General features: G+C 40.7%; 2 protein-coding genes across 2 annotated transcripts; one reads left to right on the forward strand and one right to left on the reverse strand.

Annotated features, from left to right (window-relative positions):
- Window positions 1-260: 260 nt before the first annotated feature.
- Window positions 261-2081, reverse strand: LOC149460106 (general transcription factor II-I repeat domain-containing protein 2-like). Its single transcript, XM_089680167.1, has one exon. The coding sequence runs from the start codon at window positions 2079-2081 to the stop codon at window positions 261-263; it is 1821 nt and encodes a 606-aa protein (XP_089536293.1).
- Window positions 2082-14128: 12047 nt separating this feature from the next.
- LOC149460107 (receptor-transporting protein 3-like) lies at window positions 14129-16441 on the forward strand. Its single transcript, XM_089680174.1, has 2 exons — window positions 14129-14290; window positions 15891-16441. Exons 1-2 carry the CDS (start codon window positions 14151-14153, stop codon window positions 16237-16239), a joined length of 489 nt encoding a protein of 162 aa, XP_089536300.1. The 5' UTR covers window positions 14129-14150; the 3' UTR covers window positions 16240-16441.
- The last annotated feature ends 7196 nt before the right edge of the window (window positions 16442-23637 follow it).

Raw genomic sequence — 23637 nt, forward strand, 5'->3', positions numbered from 1 at the left:
TGACAAATCTAAACAGGTGTTAAATCACTCTGCCTTTAATCTAAAAAAAAACAGGAAGCTGAAATATGTCAGGAACATTAGAAAGTACATTACACAAAGTATGAAGGTTGTCTGTCAACTTTTAAGTTCAAAAAATGTGAACAGGAACATAACACCAAGTATACATGTGTTCAAATATATTTAGAACTGATTTAGACCAACTGAAATTAACTGAGATTTTACAATGTATTCCTCTCAATTGAAAAAAAAACTTGCCTGCACTAATGTGAAGGGTGAAACTGAGATCTGGACTGCAGCACATAGACTAGGTCTGGTTCAAAGGCCGTGGTTTTGATGCGCAAAATGTCACGCAGGTGAGAGTCACTTAGTCTTGTCCTCACACGGTTCTTGCTAAAGTTCATAACAGAGAATGTCTTCTCACACAAATATGTTGAGCCAAACAAGCTCAACATTTTCTTAGCCAATGTTCGAATCTCTTGAAACCGGCTCTTATCCAGTTGGCGGTAAAAGTTCACAAGAGAGAGCTGTTGGTGACGACTGCGTAACTCGCTGTCACAATGCAGCTCAATGAGCTCGAGCTGCAGCTGATCTGGAGCATTGTCGGGGTCAACAGAGAATGGAGAGGAGAAAATGCTGATCTCCTTTTCAATAGCTGCAAAATCTTGAAAGTGCCGTTTAAACTCCCCAGCCAGAGATGCGATGTCCGCTGCATACCTGCTCGTTTGTGCACTGATATCATCCTGTGGAAAACTGTTCATTATTTCCTGCAATGCTGAAAAGTGAACAGTATTGGGCTGCGTTTGTGACAAATGCCTTAGGAAAAGTTGCAGCTTTGTTCCAAAGGCTTTGAGGTGTGAATAAAGCTGGTTCACTGCTCCATCTTTGCCCTGAAGACTCGTGTTCAGTACATTCAGATGCTTTGTTATGTCGACTAGAAACCCCAAATCAGCCAGCCAAATAGGATCAGATAGTTCTCGCATCGGTTGTCCCTTTGTTTCCAAGAACTCTCCAATTTCCTTTCTGAGAGAGTAGAAACGCTGCAGTGCAGACCCCCGACTGAGCCATCTTACATCATTATGATATAAAACATCTTCGTATTCAGCCTGGATATCCAGTAAAAACTGTTTAAACTGGCGGTGGCACAGGGCTTTAGAGCGGATGCAATTAATGGTCTTTAGCACCAGTTTCATAACATGATCATATTTGAGATGTTTAGCACAGAGAACTTGTTGATGAATGATACAATGAAGTTTGATAGCGTTGCCTCCTTCTTCAATCACCTTGTTACAGATTAGGGTTGATAATCCACTTCGTTCACCAGTCATGGCAGGTGCCCCATCAGTAATAATCCCAGTAACCTTGTTCCAAGGCAGTTTCATGTCATCTATGGCAGAACTAACAGAGACAAATAAATCTTTTCCTCTTGTTTGGTCCTTAAGGCTCTGGAGGTCAAGCAGCTCCTCAGTCACATTCATTTCATGGTCCATCCCTCTCAGAAAAATCAGCAACTGAGCTGTGTCAGAGAGGTCCGTGCTTTCATCACAGGCTAATGAAAAGAAGTCAAAATCAACTCCTTTTGACGTTAACTGTCTCTTAATATCTGATGAAATTTCTTCAATTCTCCTTGCTACAGTGTTACGAGCCAGGCAAATGTTGGCAAACTCTTGCTTCTTCTCGGGACAGATATTCTGCACCATTTTTATGACACATTCTTTGATAAACTCACCCTCAGCAAAAGATTTGCAATTTTTAGCAATTAACGCTGCCACCTCATAGCTAGCCTTTGTGGCATTTTCATTTGATTCACGGGCTCTTGTAAAAAATCGCTGTTGTGACATTAAAACAGCTTCAAGTTGCTTCAACTTTTCACTGCGGTCGCGCCCTGTTAGCTTGTCGTATGTGCTATGTCTCGACTGGTAGTGTCTCTTGATATTAAATTCCTTATAAACAGCCACAGTCTCTTGGCATATCAGACAAACACAGTGATTTCGTATTTCAGTGAAAAAATATTCCACTTTCCACCTGTCCTGGATGCGGCGGCCCTCACTGTCAACTTTTCGTTTCTTATTTGTAGTTGCCATTATAAAAATTGGCCAGAAGGGGAGAAGTTATGTAGAGACTACGAGGAGCAGAGGGTGGAACAGCAAAGATAGGATACTGTAACACAGGCAGACAATAGCAGGCTGTGCAATAGTAACAAATCAGATAATCATGGCATTATAGCACAGTGATGGACAGTCAGGGGTTAATGAAGGGTATTACAGCTTGCTACCAGATTCCTATATGCTCCCTTGTCTGCTTTAATGTATCCTGAGCACAGCCCAGCCTGCCTGTCAGTGTGTTGTCTGTGTTTTTTTTTACTTCTTTTAATATTCTGCCTTAATGGTGGCCCTTGTGGCTTTGTGTGGAGGCTCAGCACTCTCTTGCCGTTGGACTTGACGTCATCAGCCAGCACAGGGAGAAGGAAAGCCCAAATCTCGCGAGATCTCGGAGGTTGCGAGATTTGGGCTTTGTTTCTCCTTGCACTGTCTGATGACGTCAAGCGATCCTGAGCACCAATCCATTATAGCCCAAATTGATAAATGGTAGCCCAAGTAGTAATTCCCTGCGCACCACCTGGGATCCCTCGGCCCACGTTCCGGACCCCACAGATGAGGTGCCCAATATATAACTTACGGCCCTCCACTAGTGATTCTGCGAACGCCACTGAGGACTCCAGGGATCTGTCGAGCGGGAATTGACGTCATCAGCCGGCACACAGAGAAGGAAAGCCCAAATCTCACGAGATCTCGGACGTCGCGAGATTTGGGCTCTCCTTCCTGCGCCAGCTGATGATGTCAAGTGCCGCAGCTAGAGATCGCTGGAGTCCTCAGTAGCTTTCAGGGAATCACTACCGGGGGCCGTAAGTTATATATTTGGGTAGCTCACCTGTGGGGCCGTTTCAGTCCGGAACGCGGGCCGCAATTGGCCCGCGGGCCGGACTTTGGACATGCCTGGATTACGGGATACCACATGTGTGAGACTTTTTGGGAGCCTAGCCGTATACAGGAGCCTGAAATCCAATGACCACTTTGAAAGCCTGAAGATGCGTAACTTCCTCATTTCACTTAATCACTACCTACCACAGTTTTGGAGGCCCCCCCCATGACCCCTTTTTGGAAAGTAGACACCCCATGGTGATTATTTTGCATTTTCCATTTGGGGTGGGGGGTTAGGTGCTATCCTGGCATTTCAGGGTCTCCGAAACTGTGATAGGTAGTCAGGAAGTGTAATGAGGAAATAAAGACCTTTCAAAGCCTGAAGGTGCTTATTGGATTTTGAGGTCCTGTACTTGGCTAGACTGCCAAAAAGTCTCTTACATGTGGTATCCCCATACCCAGGAGACATAGCATAATGTATTTTGGGGAGTAATTCCACATACAACCATGGCATGTGTGAGCAATAAATCATTTAAGTGACAATTTTATGTAAAAAATTTTTTTTGTCATTTTCCAAAAACTTGTGGTAAAATAATAAATTCTTCTATTGATTCAACAAGCCTCTCAGCAAATAGTTTGGGGTGTACACTTTCCAAAAAGGGGTCGTTTTGGGGGAGTGGGGGCATTTTATGCCCAGCATTAGAAGTTTAAGCCACACATCATTCACTCGTCTAATCACCTGAAGACCAAGCCTTTTCTCACACTTTTTGTTCACATGAAAAAAATCTGTATTTTTGCTAGGAATTTATTTTGAACCCCCAAACATCATATATATTTTTTTAAGCAGACACCCTAGTGAATAAAATGTGGGTGCTGCAATTTTTTATGTCACATAGTACTTGTGCAGCGAATTGTTTAAAAAATATACTTTTTTTTACTTTTAATGCACAACAACACAATATATTGCCCTATTATTTGGTAAAGTATAAAAGATGATGGTATGCCGAGTAAATAGATACCAAACATGACATGCTTTAAAACTGTGCATGCCCCGTGTAATGGCGACAAACTGCATACATTTTTAATATCCATAGGCAATGCTTTAAAAGCCTTTACAAGCTACCATTTTAGATTTACAGAGGAAGTCTAGTGCTAGAATTACTGCCCTTGATCTGACGTTCATGGCGATACCTCAAATGCATGGTGCAACCGCTGTTTACATACTGGCACAGGGTCAACGCTTGCACGCGCGTGGGGCGAGGGTGCTTTTTTTTTAAGTTATTTTGATATTTTTAATTTTTACACTGTCCCTTTCATTGTTTTTTTTTTTTTTTAATGCTATCACAGGGAATGCAAATATCCCCCAAAAACTTCAATGTGCATATTCATATATTCTTTTTTGAGAAATCTTGGGTCTATCAGACTCTAGATATCTCCTCTGCTCTTACATTATCTAATCTCGCCAAGATCGATCTGATCATATGAAATGCTAGTAGCTTCCAATTTCTTAGACTATAGAGATGATTGGCACCATTCCGGTCTCCAATCAGCTGTATGGTCATCTGGCAGCAAGACCAGCTGCATTCTCAGGTTACGCTGATGGCAAGGGACTGCTCGAGAAGGCCGTGGAAGGCGGGGGGGGAGGGGGGCATCTTCTCCTTCTGATTGTAAAAGCAATCCTGCAGCTAATTACAATTGTAGATATCCTCCTGCGCTTTTAATGGGTGTTAATAGACCTACTTATAACTGCTGCCACTTAACTTATACCATTAAGTATGTGTTCAAATAATTTTAGTAAATAGTGAAGCGCTATATCAATATGTATTAACCTAGTGCATATAAATAACTAAATATATACCATTAAGTATGTGCTCAAATGTTAGTAAAGCACTATATCAATATATGTTAACCTAGTGCATATTAAATAATAATTAACTAAATATAAACAACATTAGTGCTCAGTGAAATATCCAATATTATAAATAAATAAATAATATACAGTGAACCAATCTCTAATAATGTGAACACTCCAAAACTGATGGTGATTATACTCAATAATATTAATTATAATCCATGAAAAATAAAACAAAATTCATGAGTGAAATATCAAAATATGAAGTCCATGCAAAACGTGATGGTGCCCACGTGATCTTCACTCTAGTGGAAAAGCAAACACCAATCCTCTAATGGCAGCAATGCCCGCTCACCTCCACACCCTGACCCACACAGGGCCAAAAGGCTATAATTGACAGTGTCAGGTCCTCTGGATTCCACTTCTCATCACAGGGACCATGGGATATAATAAAACAATTCCTCCTCTATAAGCCGCACCTTATCCACTCCACCTCCGCTCAAGGTAATATGTATGAGATAAAAAGCAAAAAACCTTCCATTGTTCAGTATTTTATTTGATAAAACCAAACAAACAATTCACATTGCACTCACATGTATATCCAGTTCAAAAACATCTGTCACCACTTCCTATGGGTGTACTGCATGGTAACTGGGTATACCAAGATGGCCGCTGCAACCGGAAATGCGTCAACTCGCATCAGAAATGACGTACCGACGCGTTGCGTCACATCCCTCGTGACTTCTTCAAGGTACCCTGCATCCACCCACTTCTAATGGTGGACACAGATGAAATGTGCCAAAAAATATTATAAAGTATATATGCGGAAGCATAGGGGCCATCCATCCGCTGGCCACCCTAGGCCCCCATGCTTTGGCATATATGCTCTTTTTTTTAACTGCGGATGAAAAATCTCATCCAGCAGCACTGCACGCACATACTTATGTATATTCTGAGAGCAACACCCTGTTGCTCTCAGAATACACACGGCGGTACTGCAGCTGAATGACATCCTCATTTCTCAAGCAAGCTTTTTCCACCTTTCTAAGATGGGTATTGACAAACCAATGGGGGAAGCCCCGGTGATTCTCACCATGCCACATGCACCAATTCCAAGACTGTACAAATGTCTAAATAGTGCCATGCTTGAATAAAAATTGTCCATATAAGTGGTACCCCATATGGAAAAAGGATGACACCAAGTCCTAAACTATCTTGCCACTGCCCCCATGTAGTCTGGGCATCCAGGGGGGAGCTCCCTCATAAATCTGAAACTTATATGTATAGCCTGTTGCCCTCTCACTGGTCTTATACATCTTGACCCCATATCTGACACACTTGCTGGGGAGAAATTGTTTGAATGCAAGGCGGCCAGAAAAATTAATGAGGGACATCATCAACGCAAATGTTTTGCTGGGGAGTATAGACATCTGCAAATTTTTGAGTAAGGTGATTTATGAGGGGCCGAATTTTGTGGAGCCGGTCAAATTCAGGGTCACTCTGAAAACGACAGAGTGTGTTGTCATTGAAATGCATAAAACACATTATACTCTAATATCTATGCCTAGCCATGGCCGCAGAGAACATGGGCATATGATGAATTGGGTCTGTGGACCAATACAACCGCAATTCATTTTTTTAGTAATGCACATGTTGAGGGTTAGGCCCCACAAAATGTAAATTCGAAAACCATAATGAGTTTCCATGCGACTGGTCTGGCAAGGTTTGAATTTGGGTTGGAGACAATAAATTGTTGTGCATATAAATTGCTTTGATCCACAATCAACGCATACAGATATTCCATGAAAAACAGCTCCAAAAATCAAGAGGAGTAGTTAAATTTGCTATTTCCACCTGAATTCTGGGTTGGGCAGTGAATGGGGGAAGTAGGGTGCTGCAGAATTTGTGGGCTGTCAATCGGGATTTGCAAGCACATCCGGAATGATACTAGGAGCTCTATGGGCCTGTGTGTGAATTCTTTGTGTTTACGGGACAATACTTGTGCTCGCCACAGCACCAGCTTGTACTGCACTTATGGGACTCACCACGTCGCCAAGTCATACTGCAGTGCTGGTATTATTATTATTATACAGGATTTATGGTGCCAACAGTTTGCTCAGCGCTACAATATAACGGGAGACAATACAGAACAATACAGTTTAATTCAAGAGGGTTAGGAGGGCCTGGTCTTGGGAGCTTACAATCTAAGAGATATGTGAAAGACCAAGATGTACTAGGCCACTAGTACTCGCCAGTTCACCAAAAGGTAGCGTGGCACTAGTACTGGCACTCTGCTGCATATGAGAGTCATCAAAATTTACTGACTAGTGCTAACAGAGATCAGGTCTGATTCTGCGAACACTGCAGTTTTGTGTGTAATATATCAAGAGACAGTGACCTATTGGCACTGCACTTGCTGGGGGAGAAGGGGGGGGTAAGCGTAGGGGCTAAATGCAGGTGCTGGCAGGTGCTGGGGCTGATACCGCTAACGCTGCATTTTGGGGAAACTATACTAATGTGAACGCTGGTATAGTGCTGATCTGATCAAAGATATTGATCCGTTCAGACACTATACTAGCAATGGAGGTTTATTGTGCATGAGCGTGTTCCTGGCAATCAAGGGGTTAAATGTGATGACTGGTGTACTGACAGGCAATCTGACGCTATCTGGGAAAACCGCGGGAGTGCGAATCACTGTGCGATATTGTGCACCCATGCCGCTCTGTAGCAGTATTTCTGCTACAGGGCAGTCAGGAAGCGGTTACAGAAGCAGTTTGTGTTACGTCACTGCGTTACTTTAACTGACAATTGCGTGTTCATGCAACACTGTACCCAAATTAAATTTACATCCTTTTTTCACACAAATTGAGCTTTCTTTCGGTGGTATTTGACCGCCTGTGCGTTTTTTATTTTTTGCTCTATAAAAAAAAGGCTGACAATTTTGAGAAAAAAACAATATTTTGGATTTTTTGCTATAAAACATGTCCAGTAAAAAAATTTAAAAATCAAATTTCATCATAAATTTCGGCCAAAATGTATTCTGTGCCTGTGTATGTCTTTGCTAAAAAAAATCCCAATACGTATAAATCAATTGGTTTATGTGAAAGTTATAGCGTTTACAAATGGCGGTATAGATACTGGATTTTTTAATTTTTTTATACTAATAATGGCAGCGATCAGCGACTTATGGTGGGACTGCGGGACTGCGGCGGACATTCTGACACTGGGAGGGAACTGACTTGGGGTCACTGACATCCCCAGTGACACCAATACAGTGATCAGTGCACAAAAAAAACACTGACACTGTACTAATGGCACTGGGGAGGAAGGGGTTAACTTTTTTTAGGTAATGAAAGGGTTAACTGTGTGAGGGGAGTGTTTTACTAGGGGGTGTGTGCTTCACAGGAACACGCTGATCCCGAAAGATAAACTCTTCTCTCAGGATCAGCGTGCTCGGAACTGACAGGGAGCAGTGCTCCCTGTCAGTGACCGGCCGGGACCCGGTGATTGACACCCGCGGCCACGATCAGCGGCACAGGTAGGGCGCGCGCGCTCCCTACCTGTTTTGCAGAATGACGTTTAAAAACATGATTCTGAGCAGCGATGCCGCCCTGCCGCAGTAAAAACACTGTGGCTGGACGGCAACCAGTTAAACCTAACCCTATCCTTTAACCGTAACATTTAACCGCAGCCCTTAACCCTATCCCTAGCCCTTAAACCTAACCTTAAGCTTTAGCCTTAACCCTAAAATATGACTGTGAACACATATAGGTTCCTGCACTACTTTAATGTGACTTTGATGCTACTTGAGTGCCAGAAAGTGTAAAGTCGCATCAAAGCTGCACTACATGAAGAAAGCTGTCATACTTTTTTATTAGCCAAAAAAAAAGGAAAAAGGCATTAAAAATGTATCAATAACACATCAAAAACACAACACTTGCTTACTTACTTGGGACAGGTCCATTGAAGTCCAGTACACGCAAAACACATTCTGCTGCAGGAAAAGTCCTTGACCTTTTCCAAAAAATGCAGCAGTCAAAATGCCTAGATATGAACTAGATCTTGAGGAAACCATGTTAAATGGACTGTAGAGTTTCTGCAAAATGCACCAAAAAACACATAGGTGTGAACCAAGCCTAAAATAATTGAGTGGCCATTGTGTGCCCACAGGGTTGTAAAACATTTGTATTATTCACCTTTTGATTGAACAATTTAAGTGAATACTCCAGCTTATGAGCCTATAGCATGCAATCATAAAATGATGCAAAACTGCCAAACCAACCACTTTGTAATATGTATGCTGTTAAGAAAATGAAGCTGTGAATATATGTAGTATGAAAAACATCAAGGGGACATTTGTTATTGTTATTTGTACCCTTCAATCTATCTTTCTTATTTTTACAAAATTAGGTGTTCTAACACTTTAAATGTCTCTTGTGATCAGCAACACTGATATTGACAGTGACCAGCTCTCTGCTCACAGAGAACTGAGCAATCAGTGGCCTTTGATTGCTCAGTTCTCAGTGCTGGTTCACATATATGCAGATTGGATGAGGTTTAAACCACATCCAATCCGCATGACATGTGAAATAACATTGCTTCCTATGGTGCCTGTTCACATATAGTATTTCCGGTGCACTGGCGGTGCAGACTCAGTGCGGTTTGAAAAAGAGTCATGCACAATTTCTGAGCAGTACCTTCAGGTTGAAGTGCGGATTACAGGCTATTGACTTCTATGGGAACCTTTTCTAAACTGCATATGTGTTAACAGGATAAAATCCTGACCTAATCCTGTCCTAAACCTGATGTAAACCTGACCTGAACCTCTGTACAACTACTGTGTGAATAAGCTGTAAACCTGAGCTTCAATTCGCACCGCACATGTGTGAATCAGTCTTAGATCCGGTGGGGGACACATGCAGCATCGGACTGATGCTCCATCCACCTAGGACCTAGGTAAGTATGCCACTGATCTCTGCTTTCTTAGTATCATTACAGCATAGAGGGCAGCACAATGTGGTTAGTAATTCTGCCCTCAAAAGAACAAAGGTATACCGCTAAGGCAAACAATCCAGCTCAATCCACAACAGATGCAGGCTCTGACTCGCCACCACACACGATGCAACAGGAAGAAGGGTCAGCCGCACACTGGAGGATAGATGAATATAGTGTGTATTTATTGATCCATAGGACACACAAAACACCAGGATATAAATACAGGACTTGTTAACGCGTTTCACACGATCTCATGCTTAATCATAATAAAGAAAACAACAAAAATGCTGTCTTATATAGGTCTTAGATAATAAAGAACACCTGTTCTAATCAGCACTCTTGAATCCTGATGGTACGCCTACTAATACATTGTAACAAGACATATAAAACCATTGTATCAAAAGTAGTGATCTCAGAGAACAACAAGCAAGGAAGAAAAGGAAAAAGGAAAGTGAAGTGGGATAAAAGGAGAAACAAAGAAAGGGAAAAAGAATAAATGGATAAAAATAAATTGTCAAAAAATTATAAATGTAAACTATAATAACAAACAGAGATAAAAGTGAGTAAATATCCCAAGAAGATATGGGCTATGAAGCCACATTTGTAAATAATCAAAATTTAAATATAAATATATGAAAAAAACGCATACAAAAAAAGCATTAAAATAAGAAAAAAAACATGCATGTCTACTTCGGATAAGATACAAAAAAATTCACAGTAATTCTGCCCTGCAGAACTGGGTTCCCCAGTTTGGGTCCTGTTCAAGTCACTATCTGCATGGAGTATGTATGTTCTCCTGTGCTTGTTTGGGTTTCCTCTCATACTTGAGGTGATTGTAGCCGTATTAGTGCATTTGTGACAGAAACAATTGAGTACTGTCCGTGATACTTTTTTTATTTGCACTAACATACAATTTTGAGGACAAGGTTTCGGGGAGTGTCCCCTTCTTCAAGGTCCAAGCAGTATTATACAAATCGCACAGTTTTAGCAGAATGTTAGAAGAGATGGAAAAAAATGGGAGACCACACAATGGGAGACCTCAATATTTTAGTTCTTAAAGGAAATTTCAAATCCATTCAGGAAAGAAAAACTTTTGAACTAAGAATGATAATTCTATTTGACACAAGAGATAACGGCCTTAATTTGGACATGGGATTCCTCAACCACTATCCAACAGTTTTATGACTATCAGCTCAAGCGTGACTACTTCTGTGATGTGAGTGCTGTATTCCCCCCCTCCCCCCTCCTTTGCTTTTGCTGTGTCTTATCTCTAGCCTCTTTTTTTTTTCCATCTCTTCTAACATTCTGCTAAAACTGTGTGATTTGTATAGTACTGTTTGGACCTTGAAGAAGGGGACACTCCCCGAAAGCTTGTCCTCAGAATTGTATGTTAGTGCAAATAAAAAAAGTATCACAAACAGTACTCAATTGTTTCTCTCATACTTGAAAGACACGCTGGTAGATAAATTGGCCTAGTATGTGTGCATGAGATAAAGTCTTGGATTGAAACCTCCTTGAGGGCAGGGACTAATGTGAATGTACACTGTACATGTAAAGTGCTGCAAAATTGAATGTGCTATATAATTATAGTATTATTTAAAATGTGCTCATGCATGAAGGGAAATGTATGTCTTTTAGGTCTGTCATTTTGTTTTCCCCCGCTCCATTTTGTACTAACATGTTGATTAATTGTTTTGTATTATACCCAGAATGAGTTAATGAAAATATGCTATGTCAGTTATGTGTTACAGAACTGTACTCACAATATTCTTCTTCTATTTCTTATCTTAGCCTTGGTAGAGATGGAGATAGTATCCAATTATTTCTTTGTACTAACAGCACCTGTTTCTGTTATGATATAATTAAAAGTCAAATACTTCTGTCCCATGGGAAAATAATTATTGGATATTTGTAACTGATTTCAAGGCCTGAAAAAGTCATGTTTCTAGCCTTGACAAGTATCTAGCGAGATTCTATTGTATGTAGTAGATAAGTGTTTTAAAACAATTTAGAAACTTTTATTCCTGGGAAAGTGAAACTCCGCTTCTCATTATTTTTCAGAATTGACGTCAATGTTGTCTTTTTGTATTCAGCCAATCAATTACTGACAACTCAGCTTTTTGATACTCTGTGCCCCCACCTTTCTTTTTTTCTGTTATATTAATTTTCTTCCCACTAATAAACTTGAGAGATTGATTTCAACTATCACTGTGTGTATGTGTATGTCTGTTGTCTTTTCTGAGATGAAGTCAATCTCCCCGACGCGTCGTACCTTCAACAGCCTGATAAAGACTGATAGCCAGGGGCTATCGACAACCTTTCAATGCACACACTCATTTTTTAAATATCTTCTATAATGCCAACACATTGTGAAGAACAGTAAATTATTCACATACATCCTTACCATGGAAGGATCATGCTGTGTAATGTCTCTACAGCAGATATAAAGATATATACTGTTTATTAGGTAGTGGCAGGTTGAATTGTGCTAGGAAATTCCTAACATTGCATTTTCAACATTGCAAACAACATTAGAGCATTGGAAAACTGAAAGCTGCTAGTTTCATTTTCCCGAAGTCATACTACAGATGACAGAAGGATGGGAGGAGATACTGGTATGATGATGCTAAAACCTACTGTATATAACAGCTGATTTTCTGGTGTGCATGTACCATTCCTAACCATCAGAAGGGTAAGTGAGATCTAATATGAATTTATAGAAAGCCTGCTCTGTTCATGTAATTATTGTATACAGCCATTATATTTACTTCATTTACATACGTATTTACGTGGGCTTGACAGTTACAATATTTGCTAACTTTGGTTTTGCTTTCTAATTATTTTTAGTTTAATTCACACTTCTACTCTCAGTGTGCATGTAGTTACAATTACATGAAGTATATGTATGCATATAATCATGTCCCTGTAGAAGATCTGTGACATAAACTCCAGCAGATTGTTGATTTTGCTGCTATATATTATAAGTTCAAACTTTATCATTTCATGTTGTCCTTTCATCATTCTGTTATCTGAAGCAAGATAGCAGGAAATTAAACGACAGCACTTTTTGGATTTTTATTCTAGCAGAACTGAAGTTCCATTGTAAGAAACAGCGAGCAGACAGGCATTTATTGCAGAAGAGATGTGCACTGTCTTTTCTTCAGTTAAATGCCCCTACCTGCTGCATGCTGTCTTTTCTGGTGTTCATCTTACAGCACTGGGCTGGTTTCTGAGTGCTGGAATGATGTCCTCCTGCACATGAGTGACATCATGTCCTGCTGGCCTAAGAAGAGGTTCGAAGTTTACCAGCAATTAGATATTGAAGCTGCATTAGTTTTCTCTTTTTAGTTATTTTTTCCTGGTGATCCTGCCAGCAATTAAGTTTTTGTCTTAGGGTAACAACACTCACTTTAACTATTGAGCAGCAGTATTGTCACTCGATATCAGCCTTTTATAATTAGTATTACATTTTACATAGTTTACCAGCACTTAGATATTGAAGTTTTCTCTTTTTAGTTATTTTTTTCCTTTATTTTTACCTGGTGATCCTGCCAGTAATTAAGTTTTTGTCTTAGGGTGACAACACTCACTTTAACTAATGAGCAGCAATATCGTCACTTGATGTCAGTAAATAGTAAATAGCATTACATTTTACGTGAAGTTGTAATTCAATACACTGTCTAAAGAGCAATAGAAACCAGGAGTATCAATATATGTGATGGAGTCCCATAACAAAACCAAGGGGCTCTTTGCCTTCATTCTGCCTCTAAAAGGCAATCTCCCTAATTATAGAAATTTCAGCTTTTCTAACATATTTTAGAGGTTTGCACACAACATATATATTCAGCTTATCCATATTTAGTTGTTAAATGCAGTTGCCACCAGGGGCGGACTGACCAATCGAGCACTCGGGCACTGCCTGAGGGCCCGGGGCCTGTAGGGGGCCCCATGAGATGCCCCTGGTACCTTTCATAGGCTGTTTTGGGTGTGGTTTGAGTGTGGGCGAGGACACGGGGCCCCATGATCCCCTATTGCCCAGGGGCCCCATGAGTTGTCAGTCCACCCCTATATTAAATTGCTATAAAGCCAGCTAGTGTTGGGCCCCCAATGCTGCTGGGCTCCATAGCAGTCACACAATTTTCTATGGTGATGCCCTTGATAGAGATTAACAAGTTGTATCAATTTAAGACAGGAATTAGTCTTCTCACCTTAAAGGTAAGGCATTGATAATGGTTGCCCCCAGGCAGGCAAATATACCCAAGATTGACAGGGTAGGAGATGAATTATCCTGCTGCCCTGTTTAAATCTTTTACACACATCTTTTGGAAATGTAATGCTTATGTTCTGTTTTACTCCAGGAAGAAAACAAGAGAAATTACTTGAAAATGAGTGAGGCAGCGTGGAAAGAAGAATTTTTGAATAAGATCAAGGAAGCGGACATTAAAGATGAGTGGAAACTCATAGTTGATGAAAATCTTCTAAAGCAGGATAGAGGACTGTATTATACACAGAACACATTTGCTGGGTAAATACACCACATGCATGTTTGTAGTAGCACATTTATAGTAAAATATGAACAGGTATTGAACATGGCTTATTAACAATGCATTTAGATGTTAAAAGTGGAACTGCACTGCATGTGAGCATCGCAAACCAAAAATTCTACTTAGCTAATTTTTAATATTTAAAGCAAACGTGCCCATCCATCCATGTTTCCATGCTTTATTTTGCTGAGAAACCACTTTAAAAAACACACTTTAGAATTTCTGGCTGTGCCCATATTAAATAAGGGCAGATGATTCATGTAGCACTTTCTTCCTGGAAAAAAGCAGTAGGGGTGGGAAGTGCTAGGAATTAGTTCAGTTGTGTACTTAAAAAAGGGCAAGTTAGTTCACTATAAAAGTCCATAAAAAAGACACAAAGTCCTTATAAAAGTCCATAAGCTGGGATAGGATCCCAGTGTAGGAAGTTCCGAGGACACTTAAGTGTTAATAAACCCACGACCCTGCATTCACTATATCTGGTCTCCCACAGTACACAGAAAATGGAAATGCAATTATTTTACTAAATATAAACTGCTAAATACCTTTTCTCTTCAGCAGTATATAGCAGTCTTGTGACTTCTATCAGTGTCTGGCCAAGCACTAGTTAAATCTTGTAGGAGGAGCTTTCTTTCTGTTCTAGGAGGATGCAAAACCCCTGACCAGGGGCGGACTGACCATTTGGAAACTTGGGCACTGCCTGAGGGCCTGGGGTCAGTAGGGGACCCCATGAGATGCCCCTAGTACCTTTTTCATAGGCTATTGTGAGTTTGGGCAAGGACACAGGGGCCCCATGATCCCCTATTGCCCGGGGGCCCCATGAGTTGTCAGTCCGCCCCTGACCCTTTGTCTGGACAATGCTGATTGGCCCTGTGCTGATCACATGCACTCTACCAAGAAAAAAAAGAGAACTCCTAGTGGTGCAGGTCAAGAAGCTGTGAAGCATGTATTCCGTCTACTTTCGGCCATGCTGGTGGATCCCAGAGCTCCTTCCTCAGGCCTGCAAATGTGTGCCGCCACCATGCCTCTGGTTTCCGGTGACACCACAGCTGCCATTTCTCCTGTGTCTCTCCACTATCCCCGAAGCTCTAGGATCCACCAGAGCTGCTGTGTCTCTCTTTACTTCCTGGAATCTATCTGCCCTTATCTCAGGCATGCAGGCAGGAGGTGTGCTTAGCTGAGATAACTGAAGACTCCTGGGATGTATGGCATCATTTGCCAAGACCAGAAACCAGCAGTAACTGAAGAAATGTAAAAATAAAAGATTAAAACAAGTAAATATAACATACCTTTGTATCTATTTACCAGTCAGACACAACTACAGCTCTTCATTCAGTAGGAAGGATGAGCATTGTAGTAGTTGTGATTGTGTAGCGGATATGTCAGACCAGCAGAAATAGAGCTCTACTCTCAAACAGAGCACAGTGGTCCTCATCTTCATTCTGCTGGGGAAGGGAAGTTTGATTGGTGGATCCTAATATAATACACAAACGTGGATTCTTACTAGAGTCTGCTGTGTATATGTTATATTTCTCTGTGACATTAACTCGCTCTGACATGCTTTTTCTTCTCTCTTTTATTTAGATTCAATTGTTCAAAATGTAGACACCACTGGAAATCATCAAAAGTGTATATATTGTTCCTGATGAACCAAAATATCTATAAACATGGAACTGTAAAAATGAGGATTTTCCGGCAGGAATGTAAAACCTGCTCTGCTGATGTATTTGAAATCCCCAAAATTACACAGGAAAATATTAAAAGAGTTGTCAACAATGTGGTCACTAAAATCCAAAAGAAATTTTATAGGATGCATGATCCAAATGACGATTTGAAACCAGAATCGTATGGCAGATTAGAAGGTCCACATGATAAAGAACATTGTGAAGCCTGCAAACATCATTTGTGTGACTGGCAGGTGCAAACTGGCTAATATCAAAAGCAGATGGAACATCAAGGACTATATACATCCAATGTGTTATCCAGTGTAGTTATGGGTATTAGAAGATGAAAGTATACAGTATGTAAACCTTTATCTTGTAAAACATACCTGTTTAGTTTAAAATAGAAATGCAAGGCCAAATGTGTGTATATATATTTAAAAAAAAGTTAAATACATGCTTTATTTCTTTTTCTATGTTATCACATGACCTCTGTTTTCATCTGTATAAGGGGCTTAGAGAGGTGGGGTGGAGACTTCTTGTGATGATGATGATGATGGGAGAGCAAGGCAGCAGCAGCCTGAACAGAGCATAGACACAGTCCAATGTAAAATGCAGAGACAGAAATGCACTACATGGAGCTGGGCAAGGGGCATGTCAGCAGGAGAAACAGCAGAACACTGATCTTCTCAGAATGTCAGCACAAGTCTGTCTAGCCTGAAGTACAGACAGGCTCAGCTCCCATGCTCCCAAATAGAATGCAAAGAATAAAACTGACCATACTGGGATGAATGTTTTTCTATGCCTAGCGTCGCCAGTTTGAAATAGGAAAGCAGGGGGGCTGGCAGGGATTTCACACAAAGGAAGCAATGCAAAGAGAACTTTTTATAAGTTGGGGTAACACATGCTATACAACTAAATGACAATTACTTGTAAAAAATCAAAGTAGCACCCTCCAAAGTAATGTCTTATAAAATCATAGCATTACATAGTTACACAATATAGAATTTCTGTTGTTCAAATACTGCTGTTCAATTTTGCATACGTATATGTCAATGTACCTATAGTTAATAGATAAGTTCACCTTAAAAAATAATTTTGCAGGTAAAAAAAAATGTGAATTTATTATTTTTGTCTGCAGGAACCTGGTAAGCTTTGCACCAGCGATCAGCAGATCACTGATGCCATGCAGGTCTCCTGCAGACCTGCCAGTATATCTGTTTGCCCGTATGGGATGTACAAGCTACAGTAGCTGATATATTGACAGGAAGAATGAATGAACTACCACCGTGCTTCACAGCGCCGTGGTAGTTCATTCAGGACTACAAACTGACGGCTGCTAAGGCTGCCAGGACTTGTACCCTTTCATTCACAGAGGACTGTGAACAAGTGACACAGCCATGTTCTTAAAGTTCACAGCTAGCGAGGAGGGAGCAAATCCCCTGCCCTGGGGAGAGGGGGGGGTCTGGTCTGATCGTAACATATTAACCCTGAATATGGGTGTAACATGCAGCATGTTACGAAAGGTGAACTTAACTTTTAAAAAGCTTTAAAAACTCCATACAGAACTTTTTTTTGCTAGTTTTGGTCCAAGTGGGGTAATGTTAAAATCGCTATAAGGTTCTGAACATTGTTTGACACATGTAAAGAAGATAATCTGACATCAATAAAAGTCACCATGCTAGCACTTCATCTGAGTGTTAATGGCACCATAAAAAGAATCTGTCTAACCTCAATGTGGATATATGGCATTAGGAATGAATGCATACTGTTAAGTACCCTATACTAGAAAGAAGCTAAGGAAAGAAAATTAGGGGCTCTTGAATATTACTAGGTACTGATTGAAACAAACTGGAAGCAGTTGGCGAACTGTCTTCTGGATGGTCTCTGTGTGATCATCATGGAAAACTGTGGATTTCTTGTCTATAGTGAGTTCATGGAATTAGGACATTTTCTCGGGTAACTGTAAGATTTAGTCTGCTAAGCCTATGTAGCCAGGCATTGGACTACAGTAGTATAGAGTAAGAGATGCTGTCTTATTGCTGCTCCTTGTCCTATAGAGATACTGAAGCTAGGCTACATTATTCTCCAGCCAGCGAGAGAGCCAAAGCCAAGTAAACCCAAACACTTTTATGCACAGAGCTGAGAACTTTGGGAACCAGTGCTCTGAACTTTGGGAACCAGTGCTCTGAACTTTGGGAACCAGTGCTCTTTAAGTGTCCCGATGATAGCTGGCAGATAGATCATATTAGAGACTGCCCCTCCCCTTATCTCTCACTATACCCCCATTAGTCTCTTTAGTATATTCTATTATCACTGTTTGGTTGATGCTTTTCCAATAAGTCTAGGCCTAGTATAGCTACAAAGTGCACATGAAAAGTATAGCCGCACCCATTTGTAGTTCAAATTTCTTCACTACTCACAGTTGCACTGCTGGTGGCATCTTTGCTGTTTATGCTGGTTTGGAGACTCAATTCTAACGGTACATCACATCCTGTCAATGATTAACTTGAATTAACTGTCAATATTGGGCTCAATCCAATTTATGTCTATCCAGCTACCTATTGACCAGGGGCGGACTGACAATTTGGAAACTCGAGCACTGCAAGAGGGCCCGGGGTCAGTAGGGGGCCCCATGAGATGCCCCTGATACCTTTGTCAAAGGCATTTTTGAGTTTGGGCAAGGACACAGGGGCCCCATGATCCCCTATTGCCCAGGGGCCCCATGAGTTGTCAGTCCGCCCCTGCTATTGACTTAACTTACAATATACAGTACAGAGTAACATTTTATTCTCTGACGTGGTCCGTTTCTCTTAGAGAATATTGTTGCTGGGTGTCAAGCACCAGTTCAGCTGGCCTTATGGTATGCTTTTTATATATATCTGTATAGGCCTACATTCCCCAGGTGAGTCAGAGTGGTTGAGATTCTTGGAAAGTTCAAAGCAAAGAATCCATCCTTTGCAGCCTGCAAGGGTAGTGCTACACCTACATGATCCTCCCCACTTAAACTATTTATTGTAAATTCTTTGCTGGCTTTGCCAATAAAAACTGCATTTAAGCTCTCCAAACGTTGATCACATAAACATGATTACTAAAAATCTGACTTTGGCATATTCATATTTACCTTCCTTCATTGTTCCTTTCTCCATTAACTGTCAACCTTAGCTGTCAGAAAAAAAACATTAAAGCAGAACTTTCATGCTGAACATCTGTTTTTTGCTACCCCCTGCATCCCCCTATCCAGCCTTTAAAAAGACATTTTTAAACAGACCGTTCAACCCCCTCCCCCCAAACAAAATTACCGTAGCCCCTTCAGGGAGGCATAACTGATGTAATTTTGCCTTCTAAGAGAGCTGCACACTCATAATCCTGAAGGGATTCCCAGTTGTGATGGGCTGGGGTGCATTTTTAACCTCCCAGCTCTGCTGGAAGACACGTTTATGTCACCTGTGCCACCTGGAAGTGTTGTCATCCAGGGCAGAGGTAAGTGTTTTTTGGGGGGTGAACAGTTTGTTTAGAAAACGGTTACATGATAGTCAGCAATGGTATCCCCCTCTCCTGTCCCTGCTCCAAGGTCCTCATTTCCTTTGTGAGCCCAGGACTGCAGGAGAGGGATTAAGAAAAGAGAGAGTCCACATCCCCAGGATTTCTGGCTGTTGCTATCTTGAGTAATGGCAGATGATTCATGTAGCATTTACTTCATAGAATCCATCTGCCCTTAGCTCAGGGATGCAGGCAGGAGGGTGTGCTTAGCTGAGAAAACCTCTCCTCCGCTCCTGAAGACTCCTGGGATGCATGACATCATTTTGACCTTGGTCAGAAACCAGTAAGTAACTGAGGAACTGTAAAAAAAAGTTTAATACAAGTCATTATGATATACTTTCCTATATTTTACTAATGCCTACAGCATAAGGATTAAACATAGTCAATCTTAATTGAGAGAGTGAAGTTCTGCTTTAAAAAAAATATAATAACAGATGTAAAAAATATACTAAAACAATGAAAACAATTGTAAAGATATGCCCCCCCCCCACTTAACCCCTTGACGCCGACAAATATGTGGCCTTACAGAACTGGGTTTTTTTCCGTGGGGCCGCATATTTGCGTACCTGTTTTTGTGCGGGGAGAGCACCGCACTGCGCACTCCCAGCACAAAGACTGGGGTGTTACTGAGAGCCCCGGGTCCCGTTCTAACGATCGGGACCCGGGACTCCCGATTCCGGGTCACATGATCGCTGTGATAGCCTCTGATTGGCTATCACAGTGATTAGTCACTGTACAGCCTGGCCCCCTTTTTTTTTTTCTCTCTCTCTGTGAATGGAGGAGAGAGATACATTGTATCTCAAACTCCTGGCATAGAGGGGAAAAAAATGTTTTGTAAAAAAAAAAGAAAAAAAAAAGAAAGAAAGAAAGAAAGAAATATTAAAAAATAAAGAAAAAATACCTAGATCACGGTTTGATCTAGTTCAGTGCTAGGGTAAGTGTTTGGGTCAAGGTTAGGGTCAAAGGTTAAAAGGTCAGGGTCAAAGGTCAGGAATTTTTTTAAAAATTGGTATTAGTGTTAGTTATTGTCAGTGTGTTTTAGGTAAACAAATAAACAAAATGCGCACTATTGTTTCTGGGCTGTACTACAGGTACAAACAACAAATAACACATATATGGTATCGCTGCGATCATCAAGAGCTGGAAAATATATTTTTGGTTGTTCTTTAGTGGTAGGTTATGGTGGTAAAACAAAAAGAAAAAAGAAAAAAATTCCCATCTCAACTTGCCAGCCAGCTTGCAAACAAACTGAATTAACCTGGCCATTGCCCCAGTCTATAACTGGCCTTCACAGCAAGGAACACATGGACAGGCGATGCATGTCAAACAAAAAAAAAGAAGAAGAAAAAAACATGCTTACGCAAATGTGTGCTAACTAAACCCCTGTTTTTAATGCATACTGTTAGGTTAATTTGGTTTGTTTGTAAGCTGGCTGGCACGTTTTTTTCTTTTTTTTTTTTATTCGACATGCGTCACCCATCCATGTGCTCCTTGCTGTAAAGGCCAGTTATAGACTGGGGCAATAGCCATTTTTGGTACTGTTGAATTGTTGGTCGAGGAGGTGCACTGGACACCTTAGATGCCATTGTGCTACATGCTGGGTGTCCGGTGCACTCCTGTAGCTTTAAGGAGGGGTGGGCTCCCTCAGCTTCACCTGCCCTTGGTCTATCCATTAAATACATGTGCCTCTACTATGGGGGCTCTCAACATTTGTAGAGTTAGGACTACAGAATACTGGGGTGCCATGACGAGGTTATGTAGCTTACGCATGTATTTGCAAAAGTGTGCTAACTAAACCTCTGTTTTTAACGCATACTGTTAGACAGGTTAATTTGGTTTGTTTGCAAGCTGGCTGGAAAGTTGAGAGGGGAATTTTTTTCTTTTTTTTTGTTTGACATGCGTCGCCCGTCCATGTGTTCCTTGCTGTGAAGGCCAGTTATAGACTGGGGCAATGACCATTTTTTTGTAAGGGTATGGTAGTAACAAGAAACACACAGCTAAATTTAAAAAAAATATATTTTTTTAATATTTTGGGCCAGTTTACCTTTGATAATAAAAAAAATCAGGAAAAACCATTACCATTTACCACCAAATGAAAGCCCAATTTGTCCTGAAAAAAAATCAAGGTATAATTCACCTCGATGTACAAAATAGTTGTGATGATATGTACGGTTTTACTAACACATGTCAAAGGTGCAAAATTGTGCTTAGGCATTAATATTTATTTTACCCTTAGGCGTGAAGGGGTTAACTTATATAATATAGCATAGGTAAAAACACACATGTCAGAAGTACTTTTGGGGCCATCATTTCATAGATTTCATAACCATTTCACACAGATGTCATATGGAAAAAAATTGCGATTACCATATTTTTATTGTACAGGTCCTTCCACTTTCAGCATGTGTGAAAAATGGAAAATTGATCAGCCAGCAAAAGAGTTCATGGAAATTGAGGCTGGAAGACATTTCACACTTGAAGACTAATATGAAGTGTTTAAGTCTGGAAACCTACTGCCCTTTACTAAACAACTCAGAGACTTATGTTTGAAAACTGATTTCTCTTTATAATACAGTATGTTGTGTAAGTTTCAGTTTTCATTTCATTTCTGTTTAGAGTAAAACACCTTGAAAAATGTTTGGAGCCTTTTACATGAAAAACATTTGTCTTCTTTAGTCAAACAATGGAAAATTGTTTCATTTCCTAACACCTTTTCCCATCAAGGTGCTTAGAGATTTATCTATAAAACATCTACAATTGCATAATATTAGCAAAGCTGAAAGAGACCCTGTCACCTTTTTATTTGAAGCCTTGTAGCAATACAGCAAAATTAATACCATAGTCACATGACTGAGAAAATGTGGACAAAGTCATAGCAAAAAGAGCTGTCCTGTTAGCATATCTTTTAACAGTCCTGGATTGTGTGGGACTGTCTTTCATTTTATTGTAGTCCTGTGAACCTGTGTACACAGGCTTTGTCCCAAATAACCTTGATTTTCTGTCTAATCACAGCAGCAAGTCCTCCTGTCTAAGCGCCGCTCACTGCGCTAGGCAGAGTTGTACATGTTATAGATAGCATGGAGATCTTGGAGACTTTTTTCTGGCTTCAGAAGGAGTTATATGGAGGAAGAGATCAGCAGTGTGGGACACAGACTGCAGTACCATGTAAGTGTTTTCTACTGATACCAATGTTTACCCACAACCCTCTTCAAAGAGTACTATTGTTTACCCACACCCCTCCAATGGGAACATTAACTCGCCTTTATCATGTAGATGTCACCTTGGCAAATTTAGACCAAGGCCAGATCACATGTACCTTCCAAACCCTCTGCCATGGTTACCAGATTCACCTGCCTCTTCTGAGAGTCTAGGACTACTAAAAATTGCTTCAGAATGGAATGTTGAGGAACACTGTGGAACTCCTCTTCCACAATCTTCCCTATGAACCCAAAAGTGCTTAACTTTGAGCACTTCTGGTTTTACAGATGGTAAGTGCCAACTGACAAGGACCAGGTAAGTGTTTGTGATGGGATCTCCTTTGGATATTTAGCTATGCAATGTTGAGATTTCTCATTTCTAATGGGGAAATCCTGCTTGGCAGCACGAGGCAGATATGTGGTCTGTTGAATCTATTACTGTACAATCCTCTTCCCACTTCTGACCCTGGCTCTTCCTCCTAGAACACATAAGACCCCTCAAGTATCCTTTTAGCCTATGAAATGAGAATGGTACTGTACAAAAAATCATAGACTCCTCTACCTTAAAACATGAAAAAAGGCATTACAGCAAAACTCCCACACGAGGGATACATACAATATGGCACATAACAGACACATAAATTCTTCCAAGAATTTTTGATGCATCAAGCAGCAGGGATGGTGAGCTCTTACAGACACTAACAGCTATGACAGATACAGACAGGAGAGCAATGCAGGTGAGAATAAAGATAGTTCTGGCATCAAGGATGCTCAACAACAAAAAGTTACAAAAAGTTACAGGGAGAGGATAATCCCAGGGGAGTAGTAACTTGGGGAGGCTAATGGCAGAGTTAAAAACAAAAACTATTTCTATAAGGGATTGCCCCAAAGTGAAGACAGAAAAGTAATATCTGTATGTAGGGCTTCCCC

The sequence above is a fragment of the Staurois parvus genome, unplaced genomic scaffold (assembly GCF_062004578.1).
Source record: "Staurois parvus isolate SC_StPar_1 unplaced genomic scaffold, SC_StPar_1.0 ptg000235l, whole genome shotgun sequence".
Classification (NCBI taxonomy): domain Eukaryota; kingdom Metazoa; phylum Chordata; class Amphibia; order Anura; family Ranidae; genus Staurois; species Staurois parvus.

What these genes read in the sequence shown, in the direction of transcription:
- LOC149460106 (XM_089680167.1), bottom strand. Translation starts at nt 2,081, where the DNA reads ATGGCAACTACAAATAAGAAACGAAAAGTTGACAGTGAGGGCCGCCGC.
- LOC149460107 (XM_089680174.1), top strand. Translation starts at nt 14,151, where the DNA reads ATGAGTGAGGCAGCGTGGAAAGAAGAATTTTTGAATAAGATCAAGGAA. An exon ending in ACACAGAACACATTTGCTGG is followed by an intron (nt 14,291 to 15,890) that starts GTAAATACACCA and finishes TCTTTTATTTAG; the next exon opens with ATTCAATTGTTCAAAATGTA.